Source organism: Trachymyrmex septentrionalis, unplaced genomic scaffold, assembly GCF_001594115.1.
Source record: "Trachymyrmex septentrionalis isolate Tsep2-gDNA-1 unplaced genomic scaffold, Tsep1.0 scaffold128, whole genome shotgun sequence".
NCBI lineage: Eukaryota > Metazoa > Arthropoda > Insecta > Hymenoptera > Formicidae > Trachymyrmex > Trachymyrmex septentrionalis.
In genome coordinates this window covers 1,211,767-1,220,975 of record NW_017304417.1, presented here as the reverse complement: position 1 = coordinate 1,220,975, position 9,209 = coordinate 1,211,767, and the positions used below count along the sequence as shown (strand labels likewise).

The following is a 9,209-nucleotide window of genomic DNA, read 5'->3' as shown; positions in this document are numbered from 1 at the left end:
TAAAACATTTACAATGTTATGCACACAATTTTACTATTTCTTTTGAATCATATATATATATATATATATATAATCATACATATATAATAAAACATGCCGTATAAAAAACATTATTGTGCACACAATTTTGTCTAAAAATTATTAATTATTGGCATAATTATTGGCATTCATTTTCAGATCTTTCAATGATCACAGTATTCGCTCACTACATAGAGATTTCACATATGGCCTCAAACATATGTATATAAAAAAAATGACCAACTAATTTTGGCACATCCATACATTACTTACAATTAGTAATTTCATCTTCAGTATTATAGAAAAAAAATTATTTAAAAAGTATATACTTTTAACAACATATAAAAAATATTTGTACCATAAACAATTAAATGTGCATTAAATGTGCGTACGATACAATTGAGCACAATATTTTACACAATGCATAGTCAAAAATTTATAATCCACGATGTGAATCAGAATATCATTTAATTTATGTATATATATTTTAAACTAAGTATCTCGCATTTTGCAAGACTGCATTGTTTATTTCTAAGTTCTTATATTGCGTGATGCTGATATAATTTTGCCTCCAGATTTCTTTGTGGCAACTTGCGTTTTATCATCTTCTTCATAATTGTCTGGAAGTAGCGTAGTTTCCTCTATGTTTTGTATGTCATCTCCATTGTTATCTACATAAATGATAAAAAAATAAAAGAAATTATTGTAGGTTTATTGTCTCTTTCACAAATTTTTTAATCCAGATTTCTACGTCGAATTGACTATAAGAATGTATAATAAAATAAAAAGAATGAGAGTCTAATTGAGATTTTATAAAAAGTAAATTAAGAACAAGTTGAATGTGAACATTATGAGAACATTACTTTTACAATTTAAAGCACTTCAAAAAGATAAAAGTTAAATATATGCAGTGATCGCTATGCTTAAAATTTTAATTACCACGTGCACGATTTTCAGGATCTTCCAAAATGTTGACAACTGGATTATCCTGCTCTGCGGAATTATTCGTCGAGTCATTCATGGTTTGTTTCGATTCCGTTTCAACTGAAAGTCATGTAAGCTAAATTACTATACTAAAGTAAAAAATTCATATGTCTCTGAAAAATTTTAATTATTGTTTGTTGTTTGTTATACAGAATATATGACAACTGTATATAATACAAATTATTATTAGATACGCGTGTTAGTAATTAATAATTATATGCAACTTCCTGCATCAGCATTTGTAAACTCCATGCAGTTAATAAAATATGTTAATTTTTTATATACCACAATTTTCATAATAATAATATCGATACTAAGTATCCGCAACCAATCCATTTCCCTTGATATATATAGCCTAAGCCTAAAAGCAGGATTATCTTGCTAATTACACATGTAAGATGTCTTTCTCATATTATTGAGAAACTTGTTTTACGCTTGATATTTTTAGAGAGTTAAAAATGTTTTATAGTTTATCACATTTTTTTATTATTTGACATATTTCTATAAATACAAACAAAAATTTATAATGCACATTTTTCTAATGGTTTATATCATTTAATTATAAAATCCTATTAACAAATACATTAGTATTGCAACGAGCTGTAAATAAATCGCAAAATATTCTAAAAATATTCACAAACTTAATAATTATCATAACTTATAAATTATAAACAATCTTATTCCATCCCATTCTATATACAGATTTACTTTTATAAAATACATAATTTATTTTTTTTTAATTATACTTAGAAAAAAACAATATATTTTTATTGTTAAAACAATTAAAATACAATTCTTATAAAAAATAAATTATTGCATCTATTAACTCAGAAATTGTACTCGTGTGACTGTGCGATTCTCAGTCTATGTATAAATTTTTATAAGTATATAAATATTTTGTACTATTCTATTGTAATATATACAAAATTAGACTTCATAAGCCTAACATAAAGCCTAAGAAAGTTGACTATTACATTTTTATTCTAAAGACACAATTTTGTGTTACAATAATATTGTAAAACAGTCTTTTACAGAAAATTTCAGCGTTTGATAGAGAAATAATAGTTTATATATTATTATAAATAAAAATCCAAAGGTCTAAGAACGATCCATAATTAGAAGCAATATATACTCTATTCGAGAGATTTATTGCTCTTCGCTAATAGGAGGCAGTGTAGCGGGCAAAATAGGGATTTCAAGATTATTTCATCCATTCAACTTTCTAAGTGTATCTTATTTACGTATATAAAACAAGATACATCTCCACTTTGCCCGCTATGCTGCTTCCTATGTACGAAGGACAGTAAATCTCTCGTTGAAGAGTATGTAGTGAGTTTGTTTTTAATAGAGCCCTGGTGAAAATATTTCGCTGAAATTATTATTTTCACGTTTTGAGACGTTTAAAATTTTTCTGAAATGCTGAAATTTCGCTGGTGTTCCAAAAAAAAATTTTAGAGAAATTTTTTCATCAGGGAGAGCTTTAGAGAGAGAGAGAGAGAGAGAGAGAGAGAGAGAGAGAGAGAGAGAGAGAGAGAGAGAGACAGTCACAGATACATGAAAATGTGAATTATTTACAAATCTACTGCAAACTTTTAATTTCATGTTTGTGGCAGCATTCTCTCGCCTCGAGGACGGAGAAAGGTATCACTACCTTTCTTCAACATAGTCACTGAGAAACGAGGAGTTTGGCGCACAGCACCAGGTGGGTTGCTTGGTAGGATCGGAAATCCGTAGTACTTCAAACCTCGCTGACCAGCTACGGATACTCTTACAGCAGACTCCGGTACAGGATGCAACTGAGACTTGTTAATGACCACTGTCGTTGCTAGATCAGCAAATCCCGACAATATCTTATAATGCTGAGTCAGTAAACAATGTGCAAAGGGGAACGAGCTTGTAGTCGCATTAATTCTTGCGTGAGCAGCCCAATCGGAGTTAGAACTTAATGGGGATATTGACGAGAAAAAAAAAAGAAAAATAAAAGATATTTTTTCTCGTTGTTGAAGCAGGGAATGCAATTAGTAATCTAAATTAGCAATATCTCCAGTATAATTATAATATACTGTAGATATTTCTCTATTAAATAAACTTATTTAAAATTCTTATATTAAACAAACTACTTAAAACAAATTAATTCCAATAAACATTCAGTTATAAAAATGCAGTTATTTATAATAGAAAATGTAAATTTTGGAGCATATATCAAATAAAATTCGTGATAGACATAATTATAACTTACATGGCTCAAGATTTGGAGTTGCCTTCTTCTCAGGTGGCGAATTGCAACTAAGTTTGAGTTGATCTATTTCTCCTTTCAGCTAAAATTACCATCAAGTTGATTACACTTTTCAATCATATTTAACTTTACATTAGTAACTATTAAATAAAAAATTCATACCCTATCTACTTCTTCTTGAAGTTTCTTATTCTCATCTCGCTTTACATCTAATTGAGTATTAATTGTATCCTTTTCCAATCTCAATGTTTCTAATGTTGCAGTTTTTGTGGCGTCCAGTTTGTTTAGCGAGTCTAGCTCACTTTTACACATAGTAACCGAATCTTCAAGTTCCTCATTTTTCTTTTTAAAATCCATCTGCTGCTCCAAACGGACGTGCAAGGAAGCCAACTCATCTTCTGTGTGCTTAAACCTTTGTTCCAAGTTACCACGCAACGTTACACACTGATCTCTTTCTTCAGCACTGAAAGGAAGATTTAATTTCTTCGTTAGAATGAGATTTGAAATTGTGTTAAACATTTTTGTATACTGTGATGAATAATAATCTGAAAAAAGAATTTGGCAATGATTGATGATATTATTACCGTGCATAGTGCAAGTATAAGTCACAAGCATAAATTTTCATGAAAAACAAATTCGCATACATTCGTTGCCTTGCAAATTATATGACAATCATAATCTAGAAAGAGTAGAAACTCGCAATATTTCTGCAACAGTCTGACATCAATATTTCAAGCAGCTACCTTCATTATAAACATTTAACATTTAAACGGCATAGAAACATAACTCTTTGGTAACCACAATTACCGCAACTAAATTATATACACCAATGACCGTCATTCATCGCAGAGACAGTGGTTAAAAAAAATTCAAAGTACGTAGTAAGGTTTTACTTGATGCAACCAAGGAGGCTGCATTACCATTGCAATTTAGGCTCACCTTATTTTAAGCTGTTCGTTCAAGTCGTCGATCTGCCTGATGAGCTCGAGATTCTCGGAAGACAGAGTCCACCAGCTGCAGACGAGCATGAGACACGCCAGCAGGAGTCCTCCGACTAAGAGGGGCGGGCATCTGCCTCCGCCGACTCTCATACTGTCGATTCCCATCACTCTTGCTTTCGTGTCGTACGCCGGCTCCCGCTCAACGGAACATATGCCACCTGAATCGTCGTGATTTGTCTCTGCAAACAATCTACGTGTCACGCACGCTTTTTGCGAAACGTGATCCGCGCGTAACCCCACTCCGTGGAATGCGATACTTGTCGGGCGACAAGGCGAATTCCACGTTAATGTCGTCGACGACGCACGCGACGTTTCGCCCCTCTCAGGAATAGTTTCGCGTGATAGCCATTTAAAAATCGTGTATTTTAGGCACTTTAGGGGGGCGTGCACTGATATACGCCGCCGGCACCGGCAGCGATATAACGCGACGCCAGAATCCAGATAATGACAGCGTTTTCCGATTCCGATCCTTTCTGCGGACACGTGTATACAGGGTGTCCCAGAAAGAACGCGTTAAAAATATTAGGTGTAGTAAAAAGTCATCGCGTATTTTTTAGCTCAAAGTTATATATACAATATCTTCGTAAATAATAAATAAAATAAAAATTAAAAAAAAGGTTTTAAAAGCTTGAAATCTCTACTTTTAAAAGCTTATCACATTTTTTAAGTTTATATGAGTTTGATAATTTTTACATACCAAAAACTACGAGCTGAAAAAGACGAAAAATTTTCTTCTCACTTTGTGGATTTGTAACGTGTCCAAAACGAATTTGAGAAAATTTTCGATTACCTATCGTGAAAGCTTGATACTTTCCCTACAAAATCGTTTTTTTTTAATATTCCTACGACTTTTGATTACTGAGTTATCGCGGATTAAATAAAAGAATTATTTTGACTTTAATTGCTCATAACTCCATTAAAAATTGTCGTATCGTATAATTTAAAAAAGAGATTTTTAAAGCTGAAACTTTACTCTATTAAGATATATTTATATTGTTGGTAAGAAAGTAATTGCGGTTTTTACTGATAGATGTCTTTTAAAAAAACGCGATGACTTTTTACTACACCTAATATACGATTACTTTACCGATCCGAGATTCTATTTCCTCTTCGAGTACTCGATCGAATAATATATTTCTGTTATTATTTTTTTGTATTAAATGTTGGCTAATTTTTTTATTAAACTTAAAATTTGCACGCGTGTGACTTTATATTTATTATAAATTAAAGTTTTTATGTCTTTATTAAAATAATTCAATAAAATCTCTCTCTTTGCTTTTAGAATTGAGAGTAATAAAAAATATATGTCGTTAAGAGACGTCAAAAAAATGTTTAATATTATTTTATTTTATACATCTATTGTTTCTATCAGCAAAATTGACAATCGACGACTGGAATACCTAAACTGACTGCACTGTATTTAAAATGATCGATCGATATCTCTCGCTACCTATTCATTTTCTGGAAGTACTTGTTTATTTGGTCATATTCACACCACTTTTTTATTTATTTAATATCGTTAAAAAAACAAGATTGAATTTTTCTTTGCAGCTATTTTAATTTTTAATTTTGGCCCGGCGTTCCCAGCAAACGAGAATGGATTGAAATGGATTCAGAGTTTCAGAAATATTGATTCACGAATGTTAAAATAAATGCTTTTCAATCCTGAATGCATCTTTATTCATTTATAGGAATTGCATGGAGCATATCTCTATGCCTTTCAATCTAAAAATAATATTAGCTTTTTCCGTGAATCGTGAATACTGTTCAATTCAAAATTTTGAATAGGAAATACAGTTTTTCAATCCAATCGCATCCAATTGAATCCAATTAAATAAAAAAAAAAAAAAAAAGTATTCGTTATTTAAAATACGCATTCGGATAGAAAAAAAATTTCAATCCATTCTCGTTTACTGGGTACTTATCGGCATTGCTACAATAATCGTAAATAATTGTAATTATAAATTTGTTTTTAGTTTAATGAAATAACAATACTTTCAAAAACTAATTTAAAAAGTATAATAGTTAAATTTTGATACGATACTTCGTCAACCAGCGAATCATCTTGCTGACAGAAAATTGTAGTTTTATTTAAAATTATTTTTAAAATAATTAATCGTGCTTGTCTACATTCTATAACTGTTAATAGAAAACGTATAACACTTTGCATGTAATACAATCGATTTCTAGATCCTTGATGGAGATAGATTTACGGTTTGGTCATTTAAGGACGATTATCCCCTCTGTAAATGCTGATGAATCATCACGCCGCATAAAATCCGCTGGATATGCATTAGTAAAAATGACCTTGCTGCTATCTTTCCTTTCACGATTCCCAACAAAATATCATATATTGATCTACCACTATTTGCAATTTAAACGACTAAAGGAGTTTTAACATACATATGTATACAGTAGCAGATTGAATTAATTCGACGTAAAAGAAATATTAGTCTATAAAAAAGTTGATCGAAAACGGAAGGATAAATTATCTTTTTACTTTATACATTTTTTATAAGTAAGTAGGTAATAAAAGTCATAATCGGAAGTTTTTTACACGCACTAAATCACTGAATATTATTCTAAAGAATTAATCTTTTTATGCTCATACATCCATATATTTAAATTAAATGTAAAATAAAGTTAATTAATTTTTGACTTAAACAAACACCTCAAATTACGTAACTTATAATACGTACTAACAGCAATACCTTTAATTTGCAGTATCACGCTAAACAGGTCAGGATTTTAGCAGACGAGCACAGGCAAACATCTACAAATAACGCACTTATTTACAAAAACATCGCATTTATTCTGTTCTTTTAATTATGTATATATAACATATATTTACTTAACACTGTTCCATCGAAGAGAACTCATAGCCGATCAGAGCAAACAGAATATATATCCGGTCTTGATGAAAAAAAAAAAAAAAAAAAACCAACAGGATAGTGTCACCGGATTTACGGCACGCGATTCTTTCTAATCAACTAATTAGACACAGAGTTCAGGACAATTGAAGAATCGATCGTAGATTGTGAGTACTGTGAGCAGTCCTGTCCGTCAACAGGATGAGACTGATGCGCGGCTCGCCGTTTGTTCGCTCATTATCTCGACGAGCGCGATCGCAACCAGTAACACCGGTCTGATAAAACGCATTCCCGCTCGCGATGCACTGTTCGCAGCGATCGAAACTGTTTCTGACACTTATCTATACGGTAATAGGATCGCTTACTATTCATTTATGCAGTATTTTCTCCTCTTATAGAGACTCTATTTTACACAATTTTATCAATCTACTTTTTTGATTTCGTCAAATCTTAGAAAAATGGAAATTCGACGCGTATTCATAAATTTTTATCGATCATCTGACGCGAGAATATCGAGTAATATCGTTAGTAATGTGAGCCGATTAATTTATATCGTCATTTTGAATAACTGCGGACTTGATTTATACTTTCTTCAACATTCGATTATTAATATCACTTATCATATACAAAATATATTCGAATTAATAAAAAGAGAACACGGCTATGTTTCCATCAATTTTAGGACTTATTTAATTTGATTTAATTTATTCATGTTCGAGTTTATCTTTTCTATTTTTTTTTCTCTCTCTATTAATTTCATATCTTATATAATACCTAATGTTTATACAATGAATAATTTCAATAAATTATACAGTTGAAATAAATCCAAGCCATAATCATTATTGAAAATGAATAAATGCACGAGTACGCAATTTATTCGTTTCTTTCAAGCGGAAAACAATCACTACTTTCCGAACATCCGGTATTGTTAATTTATTCATAGCGATGTACTCCGTATTGATGCTTCATAATGCGTTAGAGTCGCGTGAAGGTTGTTTTTCGAAAGTGAACAAACCGAGTACGCAACATTTTCTTTTATCGCCTTTTCACATTCTATACAATACTTCTTTACAATGCTCGGTTATACATATATGTTTTAAGAGAAATAAAATGTTATCATAAATTTCTCTAACGGCTTTCTTGTGTTTTTTGCATCATTGCGTGTCAGACGCTGGAATTAATTAAGGATCATTTGTATCGTGATCTGTGTTTCTTGATTATACTGATACTGCTGGGAAACGTGAGCCGGTCGTTACATCGTTTTTGTTTATCTATTGCGAGGAAAAGATCAAGTTTACTTCGATCGAAATAATCACAAGATACGTACGATAAGTAACGTAAGATAACGTTTCTACGTAATGTTTATAACGTAATTCGGTGAATCGAATGGCAAAGATGTAAAGTTTAATTGATTTTTACCTTAATTTGGAAATTACAGATGAATTTTTCAATGATTATTGAAAGTCTACGAATTGAAACTAAATGTATTTGCCATCGACAAATTCAATTAATTTCTTCTTTTTAAATGATTTATTGTCAGTGATCGGTAGCACATGTGCTACACACGCAATTGTGAAAATTGCGATGCAATTTACAGTGAGAGTTTGCATTTATTGTATTGTGTATTAAATTCGTGCGACAAAAGCGACGATATTTCTTGTCTAGACTCTGCAGTTGGAAAATATTGCACTAATCAGTTCTAAAAATAATCTGCAAAGCCACGTTAGACGAACGAATAGATATTTGATGTCTCTTCCATATATTAGATGTACAAATGATTCAATGAAAAAGCAATTCGTTCCTTCGTAATTCCTTAGGCTAACCATGCGTCTTTATTTTTCTGCTGTCAATCGCAGACCCTACTTAATGACATCGTATTCATTCAAATAAGTATAACGTAATAAATATTTTAATATATATATATATATTAAATATATTTAATATATATATTTAGATAGGATGAATAATTTTCTATATTCTCTTATATTAAAAAGATACGAAAAACAATGTAAAAAATATATTGAACATAGAGATTCTTTTTCACTTTGAACGATTTTTTCCGAACTTATTGTGTTACATTCATCGTTATGCAAAGGAAAA

General features: G+C 30.9%; 1 protein-coding gene across 4 annotated transcripts; it reads right to left on the bottom strand.

Annotated features, from left to right (window-relative positions):
• Positions 1-360: 360 nt before the first annotated feature.
• Positions 361-7,762, bottom strand: LOC108756521 (liprin-alpha-2-like). 4 transcript variants are annotated; one of them, XM_018500401.1, is made up of 8 exons: positions 7,091-7,762; positions 6,951-7,026; positions 4,178-4,418; positions 3,401-3,701; positions 3,242-3,320; positions 2,654-2,827; positions 958-1,062; positions 361-689 (listed from the first exon to the last, which is right to left on the bottom strand). In XM_018500401.1, the coding sequence occupies exons 3-8, from the start codon at positions 4,342-4,344 to the stop codon at positions 550-552; spliced, it is 966 nt and encodes a 321-aa protein (XP_018355903.1). In that variant the 5' UTR covers positions 4,345-4,418; positions 6,951-7,026; positions 7,091-7,762; the 3' UTR covers positions 361-549. The 4 variants fall into 4 exon arrangements, with proteins under 4 accessions (XP_018355903.1, XP_018355901.1, XP_018355904.1 ...); XM_018500399.1 differs by having other exon boundaries at positions 6,951-7,012; XM_018500402.1 differs by lacking the exon at positions 2,654-2,827 and having other exon boundaries at positions 6,951-7,012; positions 7,091-7,761.
• Between the last annotated feature and the right edge of the window lie 1,447 nt (positions 7,763-9,209).